Here is a 27,917-nt window from a genome sequence, read left to right on the forward strand (position 1 = left end):
ACTTCTAATTTATTTCTTTAACGACATCGTAAGAATTTTTTAAGGTGAATCTATTTGATGTTAGAGGTTCCAATATGGGGACAAAATATTTAGCTAATCTATAACTGAAAGTATTAATGGTACTCCTGATAGGACTGCCAGCTTTATGAATTTTTAAAGAGGATGCCCAGGGACAAGCCACTGATGAACAGGTGGTTAAAAATATCTTAGATATTTAGTTTAAGGAAACTTATCGGTAGCCTTGCTAGTTTATCTTCAAATTTAGTAGTAAAATGAAAGGTTTTGTCTTTAATTAATTTAAATTTTGATGTATCACTTAAGATGTGTTCAACTTTACTGATATAATCTTTCTTATTCAAAACAACTGTGCCATGACCCTTGTTAATACTCCACACACCACCACTCTCTGTCAGTTCTCACCCTTCTACCAGTGAGTGCACACCAGGTTTATTTTACTTAGATCTCACTTAGTTTTTCCAACACCTATCATTGTTGCTCCATATATTATCTTTGCTGTTTTTCATTTCTTTCTAGTTGTGTGATCCAGTCATGTCAGTTTTTTTTTTTTTTACTTTTTTATTATGCCCCTTATGTGTTATCATTTTTTGCTCTTATTTTTTAAATTATATCTTTTAATATTGTATTAAATATAATCATATACTTTAGCCTGAAGATGCCTCCTGTGAAGGTGAAACATTGCAAGTAATAAAGTGAAGAAAAGAAAGAACTTAGTTCCTTCTTTTCTTCACTTTATTACTTACAATAATAATAATAATAATAATAATAATAATAATAATATATATATATATATATATATATATATATATATATATATATATATATATATATATATATATATATATATATATATATATATATACACTTTTAAATTCCATCATGGCCATCCAGATAATGAAGTGATCAGCCAACCATTATCATTGTTGTTTGTTGTGTTGCAACCAGGCACATAATAAATCATCTACAATTTCTCTTCCTCACTAGTTTACACATACACTGTTAGATTGAAATATTTCTCCTAAGAGACAAATTCCATATACCTTATGTGTATGTCAGGATATTATAGGAGTTTGGCCAAAGTGGCATGGCAGATGAAATAAGGATGACAGTTACTGAAGTTTTATGGTAGTCTTCATCAGTTGGTGAAATAAATTTATGCAGCCATCCAAATTCTCTCAATTCCACATACCTTATGTGTATGTCAGGATATTATTGGAATTTGGCCAAATTGGCATGGCAGATGAAATAAGGGTGACAGTTACTGAACTTTTATGGTGGTCTTCATTAGTTGGTGAAATAAATTTACGCAGCCATCCAAATTCTCCTTCAAATTTATTGTATTACTCTTATAACCTACAAAGTATTGTTGTACTGTTAAATAATATTTTAATATATAATTTAGGAAATAATACAACTACAATGGGGATAAGAACTATGCTATTTGCAAAATATAAAATGCATTGTAAACTCCACTGGGGAGGAATCCCAGCTCCCAAGTCAGCATTACCAAAGATTCCAATTTCTGGCAAGGATCAAAACAATGCTGCAAAATTAGTAATGATCACAACCAATCCTAAAATTTGCCTCATTCAAAGTTTAGTAGCACAACAAGCAGGGGATTTCCTATGAGGGGCAGCACTCCAACGATTTTGATATTTCTTAAGGATCCTAGTCATTACAATAATAAGTAGTTATAAAAAGTGCACTTAATGAAATTTCATATAGTACATATTAGAAATATCTGCATATGCCAAACAAATTTAACTTCTGTCAATCTATTAATATCTAATATCTGTTCCTAAGAACTTTCTTGAAGGGATAGCCTTGATAGGGTTCTACATGACAGTATCTGAGTACCTCACAAAAAGATAGCTGGAAAATGTACTGGGGCAACTGTGATCAGAGAAATCTCATATAACTGGGATGTATGCCATGGTTACATTACCAATAACCAGTGCTTCATAACTGGCATACAAAATTGCTTATCATATTCATAGAAACATAATTTGTTTGGAAGCCAAAAAAATACTGAACACCCATCACATCTAGGTGAAATCTTTTGACAGTAATAAGGATATTTACTGAAGCTTAATAAAATGATTTGGTGCAAGGTTTGATGAGTAAATTCCAAAGACACCACTGACAGCAAAAGAAGTGATCTAACCTCCCTCCTCTCTCCACCCAACAAACAATTATATAAAATTATATAAAAAAAGGCCCGGTGCCAAAAAGATCCAAAACTTGAGGTGTGTAACATTTTCCAAGTTTTGTAAACCCTGCTTATGGCACACAACACAGTGTATTGTAGACTGGCATGCAAGTAGACCTTCTCTACCAAATCATCTGAAATAACTCAAATAAACTTCCAAGTGTGACACTATCACGAGCAGTCAAAAGTTTAACAACACAACTCACCCAGCTGGTTTTTGCATATGTACATGAGTTTTTCTGCTGACTGGATCTTAGTGGCACAGCATCTTTTGATGTATGGGTCCATCTTTCCAGCTGGTGGGAAAAGACACCACTCTAGTACAGATATATCACAATGGCCCATGTATCAGTATTAAGACAAACAATACCAAGTTAACATCTAAATGGTACTGAACATGGTAATGATCTCTGGTCTTTAATTCCCAGGCAGAATTTTTTTCACATCTTAACTCTATGGAACAGCTAGCTTAAAATACAAGATTCTGAATTGCAATAATTCTTGATCTTGTACAATAACATAAAACAGAATTAAACTAGAGAGGACTTCCAGGAACAGACCCCAAAAAATAACTGAATATCACATGACAAAGATATTACAGCTTAACCTGTACATATCCATATAATTCTGATATACAAGCTACACTGGTATGAGTTACCTTTAAAGGGCATGAACGAAGCATCATCAATAAATTCAGTTTGCTCCACCACTTGAAATACAAATTCCAAGCCGTCATCTGCTACCCGCAGACACTCTCCCCAGTATAGAAAGTGGTCGTTGTTCACTACACGTCCACTGAAATCCGTCTGAGAAAGAAATCATGAGAAAACCAGATGAGATGCAAACAGTTAGAAAATAATAATAAACAAGTGCATAAATCACCTAAAAGAAGAATGCTATGGAATGACTGGGAATCGATAACAATATATATTATGATTTGCTTCAATCACTAAATCAGTTACAGGAATACAACCTAACAGTCACCGACTCCAAAGCAAAATTTTAAAACATTACAATCTTAAGTAGCAAAAAATATTTCAGACAAAACATCTCCACCCATTGAGCAGGTTCTCACCTGAGACAGGACGGAGATGTGGTCCACGTGGTACTGGTCTGCCTGGGGCTTGGTGAAGCGGTTGCAGAGGCATGATTTTCCAAGGCCTGTAACACCCTTCTCTCTTTCACCCCCTGACACCCCCACCACAGACACCACCACTTGCTTGGATGCGTCACCCCCTCGCCTCGCCATAGCCACCCTTGCAACGGGCTCCCTCGCCCACGCTACGGGAGGCCAGCCCAGGCTCACTTGCTGCCACTTGGGGCTCCCATCATGTGTGCTGAGCCTCTCTGACACCCACACCCATGGTCACCTAAGGCAAAACCACCACCACGTTGTTCTTCAGGGCAACGAGGATAGGCTGCTTGGCAGCGTGGCTGATTGTTGCCCTGCACACAGGGCTTTTCTCAGCCCTCAGCCCACACTGGCTGAGTTCTCATACCAAGTGCTCACAACACATGCACAGGTTCACTACAAAGTTTCTTGACGAAAGTTCTACTATCTTGGTAAAGAACAAATGGGTTGCTTTATTTCTGACTGTAAGCACTGTGGGTACAGAGAGCACACATGCCCAGGGGGATGCTCAAGTAACAGTCAGACTAGAGGACATGGTACATAGGACATTGGCAGCTGCTGAACGGATCATTGTGGCAAGGGGAGCCCAGTGGGCAGTGCAGAGGAGCAAGGGTAGTCAGGAGGCCCACTGGTGACACATCACTTCTTAGCTGCCAAGTAGCATCCTTAATAATCTGAAAGAAAATAAAAATCATTAGGTTTCATTTTAATGCAATTTTATGTTTCTAATGTCCATATCCTTATTTCAAATTCATAAATGAAGAGAAAATCAAAATACCTTTAGTATCTAACTTGCATTTTAAAATCTGATCATCATTTAATATTCACTGTGGAAACTGAAGTCAATACTGGCAGTTGGCATTCAGTGTGCTCCATCAATAATCCAAAATGCAGTTTTCTTTTCACTTGCCCTATATACAAAAAAGTCTGTTTTAACTATCCTCAATTTTCTAACTTCTAAAAATAACATACACCTCAGAAAACACCAAATTTGTATATAATATAATAATGCAAATGATCACAACACAAAGTACAAAGCTGGCAGTGGTAATTATTTCTTAGCAGTAAGTATATAGTAACCAGCACCAACAACCTCCCAATCATGCTTGTACATTGTATTCTGATAACATTTTGAATCATACCAAAAACAACACAAAATAATATATATTGCTACTATCACAACAAATCATCCAGCCATGATTGCTTACATTATACTCCTAAAGAGATGATTATGCCAAAAATAAAACAAGAAAACAAAAGTATAACAAGCACACATCACCCAACCACCCCATGGAAAACATAGTTGTTCTTGACCACACAACCATGCAAGTTCATGTTGTATAATTCTCTCTCTCTCTCTCTCTCTCTCTCTCTCTCTCTCTCTCTCTCTCTCTCTCTCTCTCTCTCTCTCTCTCTCTCTCTCTCTCATATCCTTTCAAGAATACTACCAATTAATTAAAAAAAGTCAACTACAACAATTACAACCAGTTCAGAACTTCAAAGATGCTAAAAAAGATAATAGTTGTAATGATGGATAAGATACATAAAAGTTTCTAACAGCTGGAACCTTGATACAAATCCAATTCACACCTGCACAAGCACCATGTTTCCCCTCACTCACTCTGTCCCTTACCACAACCAGTAAAATCAATAGGAGGTAGAGACAGAGCAGGGAAAGTCACACACACACTCTTTGACTGCTCTCTTTCCTCAATGAACACATCAACTTTCCTACACATAGACACTGTGTCTGTGTCCATGATACTACTACAGAGAAGCAAAGTGAAAATGGATCTTCTCAGTAAGTCCAGCTATCAAATGTGTATCTCTCTCTCTCTCTCTCTCTCTCTCTCTCTCTCTCTCTCTCTCTCTCTCTCTCTCTCTCTCTCTCTCTCTCTCTAATACACACACACACACACACACACACACACACACACTCACTCAAGAAGAGCAACACTTCAAACTCTTCAATCTAATGATCTCTACCCACTCTGGCTGACACCTACTCTTTGAACTCATTTCCTCTCTAAGTCATGTCGAGTTGTGTTTCTATTACAAATATCTTAACACCACACAGATGTTTGGACACTAAACCCCCAGAGAGAGAGAGAGAGAGAGTACTACACTGTTTATCCTGTCCCAGTAATATGACACTGCCAACTGCACTCACACACACTCACATAAAATATATTAAAAGTACTTTTTTGTTCCTTTTTAATAAGAGAACAAAGGATAAGTTATAATGAAGTCATGAAAATTACAACTATTATGTCTAGTCTTCTAACTATCCATCTTGTGGAGAAATCTGTCATTGTGTAATGTTCAGTTTCAGGTCGTCTGGAGTGCCAAATGACTTCCATCACCATGGCACTTGTCTGAAGTTTCTAGGTGTGTGTGTGTGTGTGTGTGTGTGTGTGTGTGTGTGTGTGTGTGTGTGTGTGTGTGTGTGTGTGTGTGTGTGTGTGTGTGTGTTATCACAGGCAGGAAGAAAATGGAGAGAGAGAGAGAGAGAGAGAGAGAGAGAGAGAGAGAGAGAGAGAGAGAGAGAGAGAGAGAGAGAGAGAGAGAGAGAGAGAGAGAGAGAGAGAGAGAGAGAGAAACTCGATGCACTTGAGAGGAGAAAGTGAAGGAGTAGGTGAGAGTGAAGTAGGTTGGACACCATCACCACCAGGAACGTGATAGCCCTCTACACCACCACCACCACAACTACCTTTTTTCTCCTCTAGAGTCTAGACCCACGCACACTCTCCATACAACCCTTTCCCCTATACCTCCCTCACTCTCCCAAACCCCCCACCACCGCCGGCCTCCCTCCCACTCCCTTACCTTCCTTCTTCCCTCTCTCAAGGTCGCTGGCTCTCGGCGTGAGGCACTACATCATTATTATTAACCCACGGCCTCGCGCAGGATGCAAGATGAACGTGGCTACAGCAGAAGGCACTGAAGAAGGCAGAGGATGACGGGAAGGAAGAGGAAGAGAGGGACGGTAAAACTTTCCGACAAGCAAAATTCAGAGAGAGAGAGAGAGAGAGAGAGAGAGAGAGAGAGAGAGAGAGAGAGAGAGAGAGAGAGAGAGAGAGTTCATATATCTCGCCTAGCCACACAAATACGAATGGTTTCCAAAAAGTTCTTCGCACGTACCTTACCACCCGACAATATCGACCGTTGCGTACGTCTCCCCTTTCCCACTCCCCCCACCTACCACCACCCTCTCTCCCCAACTCACACCACGCTCCCTCTCCCCCCTTAAATCCCTCCACGACCCCCCCCAAACATGACTCCCTCCAAACCTCACCCCGCTGGTATATCCCACCACGCCATGACCCTCTCCCCTCCCCACTACACCCACCCACAAACAGCCGCCTCTTGTATACCTACTTGTCAACTCCCACCAACTACTCTTCACCTGTTAACACACACACACACACACACACACACGCAACCTGTCATTCCACTCCCCCTACCAACCTCCCTTTAATCCCTCGCTTCGCCTCCTCCCCCCACCTCTCTCTCTCTCTCTCTCTCTCTCTCTCTCTCTCTCTCTCTCTCTCTCTCTCTCTCTCTCTCTCTCTCTCTCTCTCTCTGATTATATACATACATACAAACCCCATGTATTGATTTCCCGTTCATTCAATACTGTGTGTGTGTGTTGAGGGGCAGGCAGACAGCAGGGTGTGCCGTGGGAAAAGGGAAAGGTGGAACGAGGAGGAGGAGGAGGAGGGACAAGCGGGAAAGAACGCATGGCACACACACACACACACACACAGAGAGAGAGAGAGAGAGAGAGAGAGAGAGAGAGAGAGAGAGAGAGAGAGAGAGAGAGAGAGAGAGAGAGAGAGAGAGAGAGAGAGAGAGAGAGAGAGAGAGAGAGAGAGAGAGGCAGTGTAATTGGAGGGGAAAAGAGGAAGGGGAGAAGAACGCGCTGGGGGGAGAGAGGGGGAAAAAGAGGGGAGGGGAATACTATGGCAGCGAGCAGAGGAAAGAGAGCAGCAGAGGGGAGGGAGGGAGGGAGGGAGGGGAGATGAGGGAGGAAAAGAGGGGTGAGGTGGTGGGACTTATGGCAGTAAAGGGAAGCGAAGAACTAGAAACGAGAGAGAGAGAGAGAGAGAGAGAGAGAGAGAGAGAGAGAGAGAGAGAGAGAGAGAGAGAGAGAGAGAGAGAGAGAGAGAGAGAGAGAGAGAGAGACAGTGGATTCATTGAGTAAGACCGGACGGAGGAGGAAGAGGAGGAGGAGGAGGAGGAGGAGGAGGAGGAGGAGGAGGAGGAGGAGGAGGAGGAGGAGGAGGAGGAGGAGGAGGAGAAACAGGGTGGAGGAGGAAGATGGGGGGAGGGTAGGATAAGAGGGGTAAGAGGGAAGGGAGAGGGAAGTATTGGTGTCCTGTCCGGTCCCCTCTCCCTCTTCCCTCCCTTCATTTAGACCTTTCCTCTTCCTCCCTCGACCCCTCTCCATTAATTATGCCTTCCCCCTCCTCCTCCTCCTCACTGCCATCTCGGACATCTACTGTCTCCTCCTGCTACTGGGCAACATAATTCACTGCCAATGCACTTGTCTTCCTCCTCCTCCTCCTGTTATCTCACCTCGTACTAATATTACTTTCATGGTTCCTTTAATATTTTATCTGCACATTCTCTCTCTCTCTCTCTCTCTCTCTCTCTCTCTCTCTCTCTCTCTCTCTCTCTCTCTCTCTCTCTCCTCCAACTCATTGATTTTTTTTGTATGCGCGGGTGCGCGCGCGCACGCACGCACGCACAAACACCAAAAGTAAATTATGAGAATACTAATGAGAGAGAGAGAGAGAGAGAGAGAGAGAGAGAGAGAGAGAGAGAGAGAGAGAGAGAGAGAGAGAGAGACAGGCTTCTCCCCCTTCGCTTTTTCAAGATGAAATGATGAATGTTAATGATGAAAAATTAAATAAAATGGGTCAAGGACAAGTAATTAGACTACAGTGAAGTTATAAAAAAGCGCACAACAAATTACATAGTGAAATATTTCTTTTAGCTCACTAAAACAGCAAGTGCAAGGCGATAATTAATGAGAGAGAGAGAGAGAGAGGAGAGAGAGAGAGAGAGAGAGAGAGAGAGAGAGAGAGAGAGAGAGAGAGAGAGAGAGAGAGAGAGAGAATCCTCACCAGGAAACCGACACTGCCTCTAAAATCGCCACCATCACACGCTACATACATACATACATACATACATACATACATACATACGTACGTACACACGAGAGGAAATTAATAACTTGGTTAGAAATGATAAAAAAGGAAGCAAAAATAAACACGGCGAGGAAAGAGGAAGAAAAACTGAGATGAGACCGGTGGATGAGGGAGAAGGCAAGGAATGGGAGCCGCATAAAGAAAACTATTTAATCAAAAAAGAAAACGGGACGAGGGAAGGGGAGAGCCAGAACTAATCAATCATATTCCTACTATACTAAGCCTTATATTCTTCTTGATTGATGGTATTAATGCAGTAGATAAGTTAAGAATTCATAAAACACCGCCTTTAGGAAAAGCCGCTACAATCACGTTTCCTCTGTATTAAGCTTTTATACTGGCTAATGGTCCTGTGGAACGCTACCATTCACAAAACATATCCCTGCACAGGCTCCCAACACACACACCCACACGTACATAAACATGAGTACAGCGCATACCGAAGTGGGAAATGTACGAGTTTCCTGAGTGATGTGAAGACGAAACAAATTGTCCAAAATATCTTGTGTATGGAGAGAGAGAGAGAGAGAGAGAGAGAGAGAGAGAGAGAGAGAGAAGAGAGAGAGAGAGAGAGAGAGAGAGAGAGAGTGAGAGAGAGAGAGAGAGAGAGAGAGAGAGAGAGAGAGAGAGAGAGAGAGAGAGAGAGAGAGAGAGAGAATCAGTATGTATAGCGTCCAGTCAGCAACCCACAATTTTTCCCATCCCTGATCAAACCAACTGATTGGACCACAACAAACGTGACGAGATTAAATCAACCAAAGAAAGGCCATAAATAACAGAGCAACAACAGGTGTAAGATCATAGAAAACGACAGCAAAGTATCTCCAGGTGAAACTTACCTCCACACACACACACACACACACACCGCTATCTCCCCTGACAGGCACAGATGTTATTATATAGCAAAGAACTCAAAATTCAGTAGCAAGAAAGGTCCCACAGTGACTTAAAGGAAGAGGAGATGGAGGACGAAGAGAAAACTATCATTCTGTCAATCTGTTTCTTTATAGGGGATGAGTAAGACGGCGGTGCCCTCGTGGACTCAACAAACATTGAAAGAGAAGGGTGGGTCAGTGGCCATAGTGGAATGGCTGGTTATTGCTGACTAACTGAATGACTGACTGACTGACAGACCGAATGACTGATTGATTAGTTCAGAGATTCATTCATTCCCTGATCGACTGCCTTACTAACAAAATGTAGTAGTAGTAGTAGTAGTAGTAGTAGTAGTAGTAGTAGTAGTAGTAGTAGTAGTAGTAGTAGTAGTAGTAGTAGTGGCTTGAACTTCTATCTCAGATAAAACTTTTCCTTCATTTCGCCGCTTTGTGCCCCTCCACACCCACCTGTCCCTCTCAGCCGTTCTCACTCACACCCCTAGACCGCCCTCACCCCGTCAACGATCACCACAGTGGCACGGGATGTTACTGTGGCCACGCCCGCCGCCACAACCAGCCAGCCACCACGCCAGGCCCAACCAAAGCTGTCTTATCGTGTGAGGGATTGCTGCTTACGCCTCGCCTCGCACACCCGCCAGCTGGTAGGGGAAACACATACATATTCTCTCTCTCTCTCTCTCTCTCTCTCTCTCTCTCTCCTCTCTCTCTCCTCTCTCTCTCTCTCTCTCTCTCTCTCTCTCTCTCTCTCTCTCATCGCGCACGTGCATACGCCACCACATCTTTGTTGTGACTCCAGTCCTCAGTATTGCTTTTTATTTCCCAGTGGTGGTAGCAGCAGGCAGCAGCAGCAGCAGCAGCTGCAGCAGTAGTAAGTAGTAGTAGTAGTAGTAGTAGTAGTAGTAGTAGTAGTAGTAGTAGTAGTAGTAGTAGTAGTATAGTTAGTAGTAGTAGTAGTAGAGGTGGAATGAAGGTAGAGGGCGGTGGTGGAGGTGGTAGTAGTCCAAGTAGTAGCGGCGGCAGTACCAGTAGCAAGCAGCAGTACCAGCAGAAGCAGTGGCAACAACAGCAAAAATTGCAGCAGCAGTAGTGCAGTAATATAGTATCCTATCATATACATACTTTTCTGTGCACCTTTCCACAAGTTGATCACCAATACCAAGAGAGGAAGGAGAGAAAAGAGTATCAAGGTACCTGTGGAAATGTATCATACCCAGCCCGCTGTGGAACTCCCTCACTATGCTGCAGTCTACTTTAAGAGAGGCACCCATGACGCCCTTTTTATCTTTGTACCTTATATTTCCCATACCTATCATTATTATTGCTATTTTTTTTTTTCCTCGTTTACCTTTTTAAACTCCTCCTCCGATATCACATAGAAGACGAAGAAGAAGAAGATCTAGAAGAAAATAAACAAATAGATACTGATTGATTTCTAACTTTTGGGTCCGCAACAAGGTTGTATGGCGCCATAGGAGTAAAGGAGTAGTAGTAGTAGTAGTAGTAGTAGTAGTAGTAGTAGTAGTAGTAGTAGTAGTAGTAGTAGTAGTAGTAGTGGTGGTGTCAAAATACTATTCAATAAGCAGCCAAGATACGAAGAAATATATCAGACACACACACACACACACACACACACACACACACACACACACACACACACACACACAGAAAGAGAAAGAGAGAGAGAGAGAGAGAGAGAGAGAGAGAGAGAGAGAGAGGAAGAGAGAGAGAGAGAGAGAGAGAGAGAGAGAGAGAGAGAGAGAGAGAGAGAGAGAGAGACTCAAAAACTAGCTATACAAACAGCCAAACACAAATTAGATCATAGAGCTAGCCGTGTCCACCACAAAGGATGACACGGGAGGAGGAGGAGGAGGAGGAGGAGGAGGAGGAGGAGGAGGACAGAAGGAAAGTTAGACGAAGCAGATGACAACAGGGAGAAGAAAATCATCCGCACAGGGAGAGAGAGAGAGAGAGAGAGAGAGAGAGAGAGAGGAGAGAGAGAGAGAGAGGAGAGAGAGAGAAGAGAGAGAGAGAGAGAGAGAGAGAGAGAGAGAGAGAGAGTCAATATAAGCCAAATCAATCCATCAAATTGAACAACACAGAGGGCAAAAATAAGAATATAATAAAACTAAATAGAAAAAAAGAAACAAGAAACAAGAAACAAAAAGGAGAGAGGCAGCACAGCACTACGATGAGTAAACAACACGTATATATAGATAAACATACACAGACACAAACACAGATACACAAATAAATAAACAAATAAAGAGGGGAAAAAAACAATTGAAGTAAGCACAATGGCAAACAGAATCAGACGAGGACGAGGACGGACTAGGAGGAGGAGGAGGAGGAGGAGGAGGAGGAGGAGGAGGAGGAGGAGGAGGAGGAGGAGGAGGGAGGAGGAGGAAGCAACGCAAAGCAAAGCAAGAAACAACAAACGTGAGGCAAAACGAGAAACTGGGAAAGAGGGAGGAGGAGGAGGAGGAGGAGGAGGAGGAGGAGGAGGAGGAGGAGGAGGAGGAGTCGGGTATTACTGTCTATTGATCTGGTCTAGGTGCGCTCCTGTCTTGTCTATTCCACTCAGTCTGCCCTAACACTGACGGCCTCCACCTCCTCTTCCACTTCACTCCCCACCATTTTCCTCTCCTCTCCTCTCGCTCTTCCCATCCCTACCAGCACAGCATCCACCTCTCCACTCAGTTGCCACCCCTTCCTCTCCCCATGTCTCCCTTTCCAGGTTCTCCTCCACTCTACCTCCTCTCCCCACTCCCCACTCCTCTTTCCTGCTCTCCCTCCCCCTCCACTTTCACAGCTATTTCTCCACTCCAACCTCTAGCTCCACCTTTAAACTGCCTCCTCCTCCTCCTCCTCCTCCTGTGCCTCTCTCTTCCACCATTTCCAGTGCCACCACCTCCAGTGTTTTCCCACTCTTCTTGTTCTTGTTCTTCTTCCTCCTCCTCCTCCTCCATCATCTCCAAAGTGTCTCTTCCTCTTCCTTTTTGATAACCTCCTCCTGCTATCTCACTTGCAACACCCCCCCCCCCAAAGTGTCTCCTCCCCTCCGTCCACTTCCATCTCTCTCTCTCTCTCTCTCTCTCTCTCTCTCTCTCTCTCTCTCTCTCTCTCTCTCTCTCTCTCTCTCTCTCTCTCTCTACCATTCACTGTGCTGCCACCTCAGTTTTCCACAGTGCCTCCACCTCCTCTCCATTCCCACCTACAGCTCCAGTAGTGCCTTCAGTTTCCACCGTCCAGTGTCACCTTCACCTTCTCTACCCTGCCTCTAAGTATTCCCTATCCACTCCTCTACACACACACACACACACACACACACACACACACAACTCTGCTGCCCTCACCTCTACCACCAGCAAGCCACACAGTTACAAAGCCTCTACAAAATCTGCCTGCCTGACAATCCTGTTGCCCCGTCACACACACACACACACACACACACACACAATGACCTACAACAACACGCAGTAAAGGTCAGGCAAGCGAGAGAAAAGAGAGGGTTAAGTATATGAATAAAAACAAGCACATGCATACACACGCAAATCATCATCATAAACAATCTCTCTCTCTCTCTCTCTCTCTCTCTCTCTCTCTCTCTCTCTCTCTCTCTCTCTCTCTCTCTACAAAGGAGCAGAGCCAAGAGGTGATTCTCCGAGTCCTTAGGGGTAAGTGAGGAGGAGGAGGAGGAGGAGGAGGAGGAGGAGGAGGAGGAGGAGGAGGAGGAGGAGAGAAAAAAAATCATGATAATGAGAATAAGAGCGTGAAGATTGACAAGGTGGAGAAGGAAGGCGGTTAGACAATGGGAGCAAGGAGAAACAAAAAAGAACACAAAGGAAGAACGAAAAGCAGCAGACATCCCGGTCTTTACAAGGCAATTCGCGATGAGCTACACTACCTAACCTACGTAAAGTATGACGGGCACGATAGTAAAGGCGAAGGCTCTCCTCCCATACACCATCAAAACAAGAACGGCATAGAAGAATGAAGAAAAGGACAGGGAAGAAAACAAAACGTAGAAGAGGAGGAGGAGGAGGAGGAGGAGGAGGAGATGTGCCTATGAGCCCCTACACACCACCCTGCCAAGCCACAAACTGGTTCCTCGCCCGGAAATCTGAACCTGTGATTACTAGACACGTGTGAAACCAGACCACCTGCCATGCGGAAGACGACCAGGGCGAGGAGGACGAGAGAGAGAGAGAGAGAGAGAGAGAGAGAGAGAGAGAGAGAGAGAGAGAGAGAGAGAGAGAGAGAGAGAGAGAGAGAGAGAGAGAGAGAGAGAGAGAGAGAATTTTTGAGGGGGAGGGGAAAACAAGAGAGCGAGCGGTGGTGTGAGCAAGTCTCAAGTGGGGGATTGGAGAGGGAAGGCGGCAGGTCCTCGCACCTGTCCCGGCACTTCAGACACGCGGCCTCTCTCACTGTGGCCCCGGCGGGAGAGAAGTAAGAGACAAGATAAGAGGAGGGAGTTAAGGGTGAGGCTCCAAGGCCGGCAGTTCCTCCAGCTCGTGACGGTACACCGAGGAAGCCACCGTACCGTTATCAAGTGTGACGAGGCGATCCACAGACTTACACAGCGCGGTTATTGGATGGACAGACTTGACACCGTCTAGTCATAAGAAACAGGCGAGGCAGCAGATTGAACCACACCTCCCGCCCCCATGATGAACACCGCTTCATGGCAAGGCCACGTCGCAGGTCATCCTGTCAGGTCCGCCGGTTTGGCTGGTTTGAGAGGCGGAGTGGTGGCACGCCAGACCTGCCCCTGCTGCCAGACTTCCGCCCTTTGCTCTTCGAAGGCAGCAATGCCTGTGGCGTGATGGGCACGCAATGACCTGGCGGCACCTTGGTGCAGGAAGAGCAGCAGCAGCAGCAGCTTGGTGCGGTGGTTGGTTAGTAGCACGTGTTGCCTCCAGCAACGTCGTGAGGAAGCGGTACCTTCTCCACCACAGTCGGTGTAACACTGCCGCTAGGCGGCTCACACGACAGCTCTGTCCTGTGAAGAGGAGCAGCGCCACGCTCCCTAGGCCCCCCCACCTTGCCAGCCATCAAGCCTGTCGCCAAAGAGATTCCACCTCAGGGTGAGCTGACCCGGCAGCAGCAACAGCATGGAGTGCCACCCGCGCTCCGGGTGTCAGACTTCGAAGCTAACTTTATCTCATCCTCAGCAGGAGACTCGCTCCCCTGCTGCTTCGCTCTGCCTTCACGACCACGAGTGGAATTCTTAGAGCTGAAAGAAAACTTCCTCCCGGCAATAACCACAATCCGCGCCGCCGCCTGGCCTGCCGGGCTCCGCTCACACGCCCCCACATATTATTTAAGCCTCCACCCACACCACACATCCATGTCTCTCTCTAAATTTCAAAGAAAAATATATCCAGTTTTTATTATATAATTAAGTATTTCCTTTAAATATAATCACGCTTCTTTTAGCACGCGGACTATTCCCCGGCCACCTGCAGTCCCCACCTCAACTCCTCCCCCAACCTACTTCAGGCACTCACCACACGTATTCACCTTCCACCTGCTGTTGAGTCACGTCAACTGACTCATATTCCGTATGTGTGTGTGTGTGTGTGTGTGTGTGTGTGTGTGTGTGTGTGTGTGTGTGTGTGTGTGTGTGTGTGTGTGTGTGTGTGTGTGTGTGTGTGTGTGTGTGTGTAGCAGCTGAGTTCTTCCGCGGCAGGACTAGTGGATCAATACCACCCACCACTAGTACTACCACTACCACCACCAACACCTCTTCCTCCTCCTCCTCCTCCTCCTCCTCCTCCTCCTCCTCCTCCTCCTCCACCACCACTCCCCACCTGCCACGAGACTATTACACTAAACATCCACATCACAGGTCACGATGACCCTCTCCCCACAATTACAACACCGACACGGCAAACACTTGCATTCTTAGCCATCACATTACCTTGCTCACGCCTGGAGAAGAGCGACTTTATAAACCAGTATAGCATCACGTAAATAATAACAGTAACATAAACAATAATGTCACGTAAAATCGATCTTGCTACTATAATAGGGAAGGGAGGGACAGAGAGGACAAGGCGGCGCCCCAACAAAGGAAAAGTGGCGAGCGTGGTAGCAGAAGCAGCAGCACCACCACCACCACTACCACCGGCATACACCGGCAGCTCCGCCTCCAGTTGTGTATGTGCAGGGGTCGTTGCTGCTGCTGCTGCCGCCGCCGCCCTCTCTCTCTCTCTCTCTCTCTCTCTCTCTCTCTCTCTCTCTCTCTCTCTCTCTCTCTCTCTCTCGTAAGTTTCTTGATGTACCCCATAGGTAACCTGCTACTGGACTTTAAAGAAATGCCACAAAATATTACGAGAAAGTGTGATAAAGGTCAGTGTGACCATTATGTGTGATTGAAAGAGTCTCCATGAAGCAAAACCAACCTTAACTGGGTTCACCAGTGGCGGCGTGTGGCCTTTTTAAATATTCAAGTCATTACAACTAAATCACTTCCTACTTTACCTACCTTCTACGAGTTTGTTGTCGAGCTGTGAGTCCTCAACATTTATCTGAAAAGCAGAGAAAAAAATTAGGTACACTGTGAGACTGAGCGCAACTGAATAAAATGTGAACGAACACACACACGCACACGATGAAGATGGGCATATGTTAATACTACCAAATAACGCAATAGATCATTTCAATGCACTACCAGGAGCAATATGAGCAAGCTGTATAAATAAACACCCCCAAAAAATACGACGATCTGATATTAGAAAATGAAACATTACGAGTCCTATAAAAAATATAGACGATAGATAGGCGCGCGCGTGTACACACACACACACACACACACACACACACACACACACACACACACACACACACACACACACACACACACACACACACTTTCAACTCAAAACTGATCAAAACAGATAACAAGGTAACACACTGTTCTGTTATAGTTTTGGTCAGGCCACAGCATGAAAAGCGCAATATGACATCATAGTCGTAGTGCCCAGATACAATGCGATCAACCAACCAACCTAACACTGAAAAATGCGACACAGAAAATTATCAAGATCTCTGCCAATAATTAGTAGAATGATACAACGACCGGTTATTCTAGTAAATGGTGGGTAGCACATAATTATGTAAATGTAAAAAAGTACCTGCGTACACTGAGACAAACGCATCCTTACAAGAAAAATGTAATTAGACCAAAATATGTGACAACATTGGAACAACACTGATGACTGATAATAATAATAATAATAATAATAATAATATAAATAAATAAATAAATAAATCAGCAGCACATAACAGAAACTGCGACGAGCACAAAACACTAAAGCAAGACCTTAAGCGGTAGTGTGCTGCCACTATCTCCTTGGCTTGGTGCCGCGAAAATTTGGGTGGGATTTTTATTTCTGTACATAATATAATGAAACTATTGTAAGTTGTAATTCATATTTATCAAGGGTGACATATATATATATATATATATATATATATATATATATATATATATATATATATATATATATATATATATATATATATATATATATATATATATATATATATATATATATATATATATATATATATATATATATATATATATAAAATAGCAGGTCAGGTGTGCCGGAAAAATATTAGTTGTTTCTTAGTGTGCCGTCGTACTAAATAGTTTGAAAACCACTGCCTTAAGCATAACACCCACATGTAAGTCTGCAAAAATTAACCAAGATTACAATTTCTATCAGCAGTTGAGCAACAAATAACTGGCTGCCTAATAACCCATTGTAAATAACAATTACTACGATGCTGAACACTACAAGGAACCTACACTAGCAGACACACAACCTTTCGTGCTCACCTGTCTCTAAACCTTTTAAGCCTCTGAAGGGAGCGGTATGTATTAATCTACTCCCCTCAGTCATATATATAGTACACAGTCTCGCCTGGGTCACCACCAAGTCCCATTTACTTTACCAAATCCACGTGGTGAGATATGTGTTGGCTTTCAGCTGTCCTGCCTGGCCTGGGTTCAAATAATCCCCGCCTTGGTAATCACATGGTATTGCAAAATGTGTTACCTAATCTTTATTCAAAGACTATGTGCAACAATAATAATTTCATAATTTATTCCTAGATTATATAGCAATGCAATATGTGATAACATGTTAGTTTTCAAGTAATATATACAGTAATAGATATTTTGGACAACTCCTAATAAACCATACAACTCTGTAAAATGCATTACCTAGTTCTTTGAAACACTCAAGTCATCTTTGCTGCATACAATACAATCTCTAAGCTCTATGTTTACAATATTCATAGTGAAAAGACAAACTTATTTTTCCACCTTTCACAGGCATAAATCTTTCCTTTATAACATCAACAGCCTTTCCCGCTTACTTGACTGTAACCAACTGCTGCATTTCTTTTCCAAACCTTCGTTTCACACAAATCTTGTAATAATGGTAATACTGCATGAATAAAAAAAAAATTACATGTCACAAAGCACGCTAGCCAGTCTTCATTAATAATATAAGATTTCTCTTCAAATTATGCATCCTCTTACTTTTTTATTGTAATCTTTTACCTTTAAATCATCTTAGCCCGTTCCACATTCCCCTTCCTCCTTTTTTTTTTTAAAGGAAAGCATAACACGCACCAGTATTTCAGTTATTACTTCCTTTACACTTCATACATATGCACAGCCATCCCTTTTGTTGCTTTCATGCTCTGCACTTATTTCCGTGGTTCCTCAGTGCAGGATCACATTGCCCATGTTACATACTCATGCGTACAGTAAGACTATGTACTCATACTATACAGTAAAATGTTTGCTCTTCCACTCTTAACATTACATCATTTCCATTTGTTGCAATTTCCTTTGATAATAAAGGCCGCTTAAGACGATATCATAAACATTGAAAAACCAAACAATACCTATCGGTATCTGACTGCCAAAAACTTCCACATTTGTCTTACTTTATAGCAATTCAAAAACTAATGATATTTGTAATATCTGACACAGCCAATAACTTATATTTTATGTCATGTTTTTACAATAATGGAAGGAGCATATTTATGGCATTTGACACGACAGTAACTTCCATGTTGTCTCTTGCTTTTATAATAACACAAAAACCTATTCATATCTATGGTATCTGACACTGCCAATAACTTCAATCTTGCTTTCATTTTTATTATGGTTTTCATGTGGTAGTTTTTTAGTTTTCTACCTTTCCTATGGTTTCTGGAGTTCCCCGTCTTTCCTTGGGTGGACTCCTACCCACTACCAGACATAATTATAAGAGTATTTTATATTGTCATCAAGTTCTTTTCATTCATCTTGTCCACTGGTTGGAAGAAATACTGCATTCAGATCCTAAATTCGTCCCACATCTCTGTTAATGTTATGAGATTTGGATTCTTCATTATATGAAATTATTCTCTTCCTTAAATCCGTGTTACTTTACAATTAAACACCCTGCTGTTGCAGGGCTGGGTGACCCATAAAAATACATAACATTCCTTCATAAAGATAAGGACACTATTAAATTCTCAAATAAATATTTTCCAATACAGAACAAAGAACAGTATATTTCTTGGTAAGTGAAATCAAAATGGTAATGTTAATCTGATTCCAAAACTCATTTGTTTACTATTTCCCTACTCAAAGGGACTCCCACATGTAGGCCAGATGGCATTGTGCAGTTTCCCTTATTTTCTCATGTTCTTATGTTCAAAGATCATGCACCAATGAACAACTGCATCCCATTCATGACAAGAATTTTTTAGAGCTACAAAAGTTCATCCCCTATTGCATATTCTACCAAAATTGCAGAATACTTATTTCATTAGCAGCACTGCTTTTTGCAGAAAATAATGAAACAAAATTCAAAATATGGTTTTAGTTGTCTTTTATAATAACTACATTCATTTCATTGGAATTCTTTTAACAAAATAGATCTTTGTTGGGAAGGTTCACTGATCTCAATATAGTACATGGATTGGCTAACTTTGCATGAATCTTGAGGCCCGTGGCCACCGTCACTGACATCACTATGTTGGGTGTTTTCATCATTATATCATTATATCCTATGAAAATTTCCTTCGCTTATAATAAAAACTCTGCTGTTAAGTGTTCCCACATTAGAAACAAAACAATATTTTATGGCTTGACTGTATCAAGCTCTAAATACATATAGTTGGTCTTTTAAGAATTACCTGATTGCATCAAGAATTTTTATTATAATTTACAAGAACAAAAGTAATCACAGAATAGTGTTCCTTACTCTTTTCTTGAAAATTATGGCAATATTTTTCTCCATCCAATCAAATAATTATATATATATATATATATATATATATATATATATATATATATATATATATATATATATATATATATATATATATATACAGTGGAACCTTGGTTTTCAAACTTTATTTGTTCCTGAATGCTGTTCAAAATCCAAATGTTAAAAAACAAAACTATTTTCCCCATAGGAATCAATGTTAAATAGATTAATCCGTTCTCAGGTACCCACCCACCATGTCTTAGTGGGTAATGACTGACGTTCTCACTGCTACGATGACCACTTCACATCTCCAGCTTACAATTTTTTTTTTTTATCCAGAGAGGATGTACTGAATGAACTTAGTGACACAACTCATCAAAAGATATTGTTTAGATCATGCAAGCATTCTCTTTTGTCACTGATCAAGTGAGCAAAGCCTTACAGGCTAGCAGAGAGAGGAGCAACCCACTCACCACTACAATGAAGATGATCATAACCCTTAGAAATTTTGCTGCTGGAAAAAGCTACTGAGTGGGTGACAGGACAGAGCCCTGAGGAACACCACTGTTAATAGATTTAGGAGAAGAACAGTGACCGTCTACCACAGCAGCAATAGAACGGTCATAAAGGAAACTTGAGATGAAGTTACAGACAGAAGGATAGAAGCCGTAGGAGGGTAGTTTAGAAATCAAAGCTTTGTGCCAGACTCTATCAAAAGCTTCTGATATGTCTAAGGCAACAGCAAAAGTTTCACCAAAATGTCTAAAAGAGGATGACCAAGACTCAGTAAGGAAAGCCAGAAGATCACCAGTAGAGCGGCCTTGACGGAACCCATACTGGCGATCAGATAGAAGGTTGTGAAGTGATAAATGTTTAAGAATCTTCCTGTTAAGGATAGATTCAAAAACTTTAGATAGGCAGGAAATTAAAGCAATAGGATGGTAGTTTGAGGGATTAGAACGGTCACCCTTTTTTAGGAACAGGCTGAATGTAGGCAAACTTCCAGCAAGAAGGAAAGGTAGATGTTGACAGACAGAGCTGAAAGAGTTTGACTAGGCAAGGTGCAAGCATGGAGGCATGGTTTCGGAGAACAATAGGAGGGACCCCATCAGGTCCATAAGTCTTCCAAGGGTTTAGGCCACCGAGGACATGGAAAACATCACTGCAAAGAATTTTAATAGGTAGCATGAAGTAGTCAGAGGATGGAGGAGAGGGAGGAACAAGCCCAGAATCGTCCAAGGTAGACTTTTTACCAAAGGTTTGAGCGAAGAGTTCAGCTTTAGAAATAAATGTGATAGCAGTAGTGCCATCTGGTTGAAATAAAGGAGGGAAAGAAGAAGAAGCAAAGTTATTGGAGATATTTTTTGGCTAGATGCCAAAAGTCATGAGGGGAGTTAAGATCTTGAAAGGTTTTGACACTTTCTATTAATGAAGGAGTTTTTGGCTAGTTGGAGAACAGACTTGGCATGGTTCCGGGCAAAAATATAAAGTGCATGAGATCCTGGTGATGGAAGGCTTAAGTACCTTTTGTGGGCCACTTCTCTATCATGTATAGCACAAGAACAAGCTGTGTTAAACAAAGGTTTAGAAGGTTTAGGTCGAGAAAAAGAGTGAGGAATGTACACCTCCATGCCAGACACTATCACCTCTGTCATGCACTCAGCACACAAAGACGGGTCTCCGACATGGAAGCAGTAGTCATTCCAAGGAAAATCAGCAAAATACCTCCTCAGGTCCCCTCCAACTAGCAGAGGCAAAATGCCAGAGGCACCTTTGCTTAGGGGGATCCTGAGGAGGGATTGGAGCGATAGGACAAGATATAGATATGAGATTGTGATCGGAGGAGCCCAATGGAGAAGAAAGGGTGACAGCATAAGCAGAAGGATTAGAGGTCACGAAAAGGTCAAGAATGTTGGGCGTATCTCCAAGACGGTCAGGAATACGAGTAGGGTGTTGCACCTAGGTCATGGAGGATAGCAAAGTTGAAGGCTAGTTCACCAGGATGGTCAGTGAAGGGAGAGGAAAGCCAAAGCTGGTGGTGAACATTGAAGTCTCCAAGAATGGAGACCTCTGCAAAAGAGAAGAGGGTCAGAATGTGCTCCACTTTGGAAGTTAAGAAGTCAAAGAATTTCTTATAGTCAGAGGAGTTAGGTGAAAGGTATACAGCACAGATAAATTTAGTTTGAGAGTGACTCTGTAGTCATACCCAGATGATGGAAAACTCGGAAGATTCAAGAGAGTGGGCACGAGAGCAGGTTAAGTCATTGCGCACATAAACACAGCATCCAGCTTTGGATCGAAAATGAGGATAGAGACAGTAGGAGGGAACAGAAAAGGGGCTATTGTCAGCTGCCTCAGACACCTGAGTTTCAGTGAGGAAAAGATGAGGTTTAGAAGAGGAGAGGTGGTGTTCTACAGATTGAAAATTAGATCTTAGACCATGAATGCTGCAGAAGTTAATAAAGAAAAAGTTGAGGGGGGTGTCAAGACACTTAGGGTCGTTGACAGAAAAGCAGTCTGACCTGGGGACATTTATGGTCCCCTCCCCAGATGGGGACTCCAAGGCTGGTGTAGGAGTCGCCATGATGATTTTGAAATTTTTGAGTGAAGGGTGTGTGTGTTATTAGGTGCTTGTAGTTTTGTGTGTAGGAAGAGAGTTGTCTTTAGAGGGCAGGCTGTGACTGACCCCCTTGTGTTGTGAGACACAAAGGGAAATGTTCATTGAGGTCACAGCTGGGTTTAATGATAAGTTCACAGCACCCCCTGAACAGCGCTTTAGACCTCACTGGGAGTAATTATCATTTCGGCGGGTGTGTGTGTGTGTGTGTGTGTGTGTGTGTGTGTGTATATGTATGTATGTATGTATATATATATATATATATATATATATATATATATATATATATATATATATATATATATATATATATATATATTAGATTTGCTTTTCCTGCAAAGTGTGGTATATTTTCTTGTAAATCCACTCTATTTTTGCCCCCCAAAAAAATACATCAATAATTTTTAGAATGTTACAGCTGATTAATAAAAAATGTGCTAAATATGGAAATGCCAAGGTTTGTTTGTTACAAATAAAAATTAGATAGTTGGGTTACAGAAAAGTTTATAAATTCAGATGGAAAAATATCTCAGCCAGAGAGATGCTCAAGACAGTAGCCAAAGGCTTCAAGATTTCTACCGAGACACTGTAGTGCCAATCCATACATATAGAGACCTTTGAGAAGGAAGGCTCCACACACTCCTACACTCCACTTTCCCTTAACTCTTTGCTTACAGGAATTCTATTTTTGTGAAGAGAAAGCAGCAGTAAGACCAAAGACATATCAATGGTAATTAACACTGAGAACCAACAGCAAACAAAATGAAACCTCCTCAAAGTCTAAATCAATGGAAATATGACAAATACATCATTTGACAGTTTATGAACAATTGTGTCTATCAGTTTATCTATCTATGTACCAGACTAAGATCCCCTTGAAAGAAAAGTAGCTAGGACTGTCCCCTGTCCCCTCACTATGACCCTCTTACAATAAATTGGAAATACAAAGGCTATATTCTTCTATTTGCTAGCTGAGTGTGTGGCCAGGCAGTCCCCCCCATCACAATGAGGTAAAGAAATGCACATAAGAATCCTACACTTGGTGGAGAAATAATACTCTATTTATACCTGTTACTGACAATATGATACAATTTTCTTTTAATAAAACTAATATGTTTAAAATCCTGTTTGATTACGAAATCCAAAATCTGAAAAAAATTCAAAGCACTTTTCTGCAAACCAGTAATTTGAACATAACATGAGGGTGGTTTGCAAGTAGCCTTTATTTTATAATTGATGCCATCACTATGGTGTTTTAGGAATATGCATGTGTCTCCTGGATCACACTGAGATGTGACTACAAACATGGATGTTATGGTGACTGCATAAATTTCCTTGTTCAGATCCTAGTAATTGGTTCCACACTATCATTGTTATTTTTTAATAATCTTTTCTTAATCAGCATATCAAATGTCTTTGGAAGATGCTGGAGCTCAACTCTGCTGAAACTAGATAACAAAAATTAATTGTTATTCAAGGCTATGCATATCAGAGCTGAAGACTTTCACAGACACTTACACAAACTGTGAGCTGTAGCTGCAGTAGTGTTTTATATTTATGGATTTGGTTTTGTATGGTATTAGTAGCAATGTTAGTAAATTTGCGGACACGAAGATAGGTAGATTAATTACGTCGGATTTAGATACAGCCACCCTGCAAACAGACTTTGATAAGATGAACAAATGAACAGATAAGTGGCAAATGCAATTTAATATTAGCAAATGTAAAGTATTTAGCCTTTGTAGAAAAAAATAACATAACAGGTAAGTACACAATAAAGGAGATACTATTAAGATAAAAAAAAAATTTAGGAGACAGCCCTAACCTCCATCAGAGAAAACAATGCATAGACCAGAAATGAAACAAATCATGCATTACAGTTTATATTTAGAAGTATTAAAAAGAAGTCCCAAAGTAATATAAAAGTTAGATTTGGCACCAGTCAGATTTCATCTACATTATGCTGTACAGTTCTGGTTTGCATATTACAGGGTTATAGGTCTATTAGAATCAAAACAGGAGAATGACTAAAGGATTCAAGGAATTAAAAATATTCCTTACCAAAAGAAACTGAAGCTTTTACAGAACAATTTGGGAACAACTTGAGTTATCCAAAGATGTAAATATGCAAACTGCTGGCCACGTGTACACCCACCCCCAATAAAAACATTCTTTCACTTGTAGTATCTCTATTCTTGCACATAAAATGGCTATTCCATAAAAAATTATATAACATCTATAGTCAGGTAAATATAAACTGGCATGTGTGATGTATAATCCTTCAGGTGAGCTGTAGCCACCTCTACTAAATTACCCCTCCCTTACCACTCTCTTCTTTTTCTCTGTCGGTAAATTGTGTCAAAAAAATTTTTGTATTCTTGTATTTGAACATAAAGTTATGTTTGTTTTTTTTCAATAACCCATTCTTATTAGGGAATACAAAGAACTTGGTATAACACATGACACCCTGCTTGAGCACTGTTGCCAGGGATAGCCAGGTCAAGTGAGATGCAGCTGCACCTGCACCACACCGGTCTGGCTTGGGCTTATGCAGCTTATGCTTCCACAATAAAAGCCTCTCAAACTGTGCCACACATCAACACCGTCAAGGAAAGAATATTCACACATGCTTCTTAAATGCCCTTTACTGTTTTCAGCCAGAGATTATGAGGTGACTATAAGAACTATAACTATATATAATTAACTATAAGAAATGAAGTTATAGTTTTCAAGAACACTGCAAAGCAGCTTTGACCAAAGCATCTCCCTGTGGTCCCATTATGCTAATTTTCCCTTACTGTAAGTGAAATTTTAGTCACAAAACAACATGTATATTGCATGTTCAAGATCAAAATAATAGCAAAATGAAATTGAACCATGCAGTTCTTTGGTCAAAATTACATACATGAATTAAGTGCTGAATATTCTTCTGTTCAAATGTCCCTTCATACAAGTAGAAATGAATGATCTGCACAATGAATACAAGAGGTGATATAGAACCACACTACGAATCAACGTAAGCTATTACACAGAAGACGTGACAATAAGAAATCATAATGACCATTTTAGACACTAGTAACTCTTCCTTTGTGTGTGTGTGTTTTATATACCTTTCTATTTTTTTTTCCGTGTTTTATATACCTTTCTATTTTTTTTTCCGTGTTTTATATACCTTTCTATTTCTTTTTTTTTGTGTGTGTTTTATATACCTATTCTTATAAAACTGAATCAAGCTTGGCATGTCCCATTTCTTACACATACATTTTTTTCTCATATATTGTTTATACACTGATTCCTTTGGCAATCATTCCAATGATCTATTGCTCTACTCAGAAAACTGCATTTCTGCACATCCCTATCTCCTTATGTCCTGTGAAGCTTCTTGTGTCTTGGTATCCTGGTTGACACAAGCCTTCGTGTGTGTGTGTGTGTGTGTGTGTGTGTGTGTGTGTGTGTGTGTGTGTGTGTGTGTGTGTGTGTGTGTGTGTGTGTGTGTGTGTGTGTGTGTGTGTGTGTGTGTGTGTCCAAATTCCATCATTAGTCTGCAAGTAATTTGCTATTTATTCATTTCTGTTAACTAATGGTCTATTAGAAAGCCTCTCATTTCCAGAAAATGATGGGACACCAACACTCTATAGGATGACTCTCACATCCCACCCAGATATGACTCAGGGCTCAGGAAAAAAGTACAGTTCATGATACATATAGTAGTATCAAACTTACCTTTAACAGCTAGGGTAACAGTTAACCTCCTCTCACGATGATCATAATCTATTTACTGATAATTCTAAGTGAGGATAATACATTATGACAAAAGTGTACCAATCACTCTGGTCCAGATTTGAAGCAAGGACTACAGAATCACAGTGAGGATTTGAACCACTGAAACATGTCATCTAGCAACATATGCAGAATACCTGAGGGCTTCATGAGGCATGCTGAGTGACCAAGCTTTGCTACAACTGCAAAAAAGTCCTCGGAACTGTCCCCTAAAGAGGAATAACACCACAAAGTCTGCATTCAGGTTTTACAATTTTGTGTGAGTCTCCTATTCTGAAGTTCTCATTTTACAGACAGTTTCTGAGAGCCACAATTTTAATTAAGTAAATTTTAAAATCTCAAGATATTAATGGTTTCCTACAAACAAGAGGTTACTATGATGGGAGATCAGCTTCAACACACTAGTAAATGACATTTTGCAATGAATGATGTGCACCAAAACAATAAATGGTGAACAAGATTTTACAGTCCATTGTGACTGACAACAGGCAAGCAATTTCTTACTCCTGGAAAAAACATTAACACTGCCATGGACTTGTTTTAACCATACAACCCATAAGATAAACCGTGAACTTAATAAGTAAATGACAATTATGAATTAGAATCATACACTCATTTCTGAATCAATATTTTTTTCTCTCCTTTTTTTTCAAGCATGGTTAGTTTGAGAGGTGAAGCAGGTCTTATTACCTAAACATTCCCTTCCTCGCATGACAGCACAGGTATTCAATACTATATCTCAAAACTCTTAAATTGCTATATGCACAATGATAAGTATGCAGCAAGGTGAATATTGCCACTTAGCAAAACTGTGCTTCTTGTTTATTTATTGAACTCTGCAAGTTTTTACAAGCTAATAGTCCATTTCTGAATTTCAGTTCAACTGGAGTCAAAACTTTGCGAGCTTGTATTGCCGAGTTGCCTCAAAAAGCAATCACACAAACCACAACACATCAAGATAAGATAAAACTTCAGATAAAACAAGATAAAACTCCCAATATTAATATCAATTGTAACAACAATTATTCAAATATGTTTTTTTATATCTCACTAACCAAAGGTGCTTTCCAGCAATGTTATATCTAACACTGGAAGCACAAAATTTTCAAAAGTCCAAACTCCACGACCTAGAGCAATTGGTGCAACACCCTACTCGCATTCCTGACTGTCTTGGAGATACGCCCAACATTCTTGACTTTTCCTGACCTCTAATCCTTCTGCTTATGCTGTCACCCTTTCTTCTCCGCTGGGCTGCTCCGATCACAATCTCATATCTGTATCTTGTCCTATCACTCCAATCCCTCCTCAGGATCCCCCTAAGCAAAGGTGCCTCTGACATTTTGCCTCTGCTAGTTGGGGGACCTGAGGAGGTATTTTGCTGACTTTCCTTGGAATGATTACTGCTTCCGTGTCTGAGACCGGTCTTTGTGTGCTGAGCACATAGCAGAGGTGATAGTGTCTGGCATGGAGGCATACATTCCTCACTCTTTTTCTCGTCCTAAACCTTCTAAACCTTGGTTTAACACAGCTTGTTCTCGTGCTATACATGATAGAGAGGTGGCCCACAAAAGGTACTTAAGCCTCCTATCACCAGAATCTCATGCACTTTATATTTCTGCCTAGAACCATGCCAAGTCTGTTCTCCAACTAGCCAAAAACTCCTTCATTAAAAGAAAGTGTCTAAACCTTTCAAGATCTAACTTCCCTCGTGACTTTTGGCATCTAGCCAAAAATATCTCCAATAACTTTGCTTCTTCTTCTTTCCCTCC

At 41.3% G+C, this 27,917-nt stretch overlaps 1 protein-coding gene across 28 annotated transcripts in view; it reads right to left on the bottom strand.

Annotated features, from left to right (window-relative positions):
- Positions 1 to 27,917, bottom strand: part of LOC135104468 (rho GTPase-activating protein 190-like) — a 212,188-nt gene that overhangs the window by 177,804 nt on the left and 6,467 nt on the right. For all 28 annotated transcript variants that reach the window (XM_064011954.1, XM_064011950.1, XM_064011951.1 and 25 more), the window contains exons 2-5: positions 15,956 to 15,998; positions 3,303 to 4,033; positions 2,886 to 3,033; positions 2,434 to 2,523 (exon numbers count right to left, since the gene is read on the bottom strand). In XM_064011954.1, the coding sequence (XP_063868024.1) occupies positions 2,434 to 2,523; positions 2,886 to 3,033; positions 3,303 to 3,476 (412 nt within the window). In that variant the 5' untranslated portion in view covers positions 3,477 to 4,033; positions 15,956 to 15,998. The remainder of the gene's footprint in view (positions 1 to 2,433; positions 2,524 to 2,885; positions 3,034 to 3,302; positions 4,034 to 15,955; positions 15,999 to 27,917) is intronic.

This window comes from Scylla paramamosain, chromosome 10 (genome assembly GCF_035594125.1).
Source record: "Scylla paramamosain isolate STU-SP2022 chromosome 10, ASM3559412v1, whole genome shotgun sequence".
Lineage (NCBI taxonomy): Eukaryota > Metazoa > Arthropoda > Malacostraca > Decapoda > Portunidae > Scylla > Scylla paramamosain.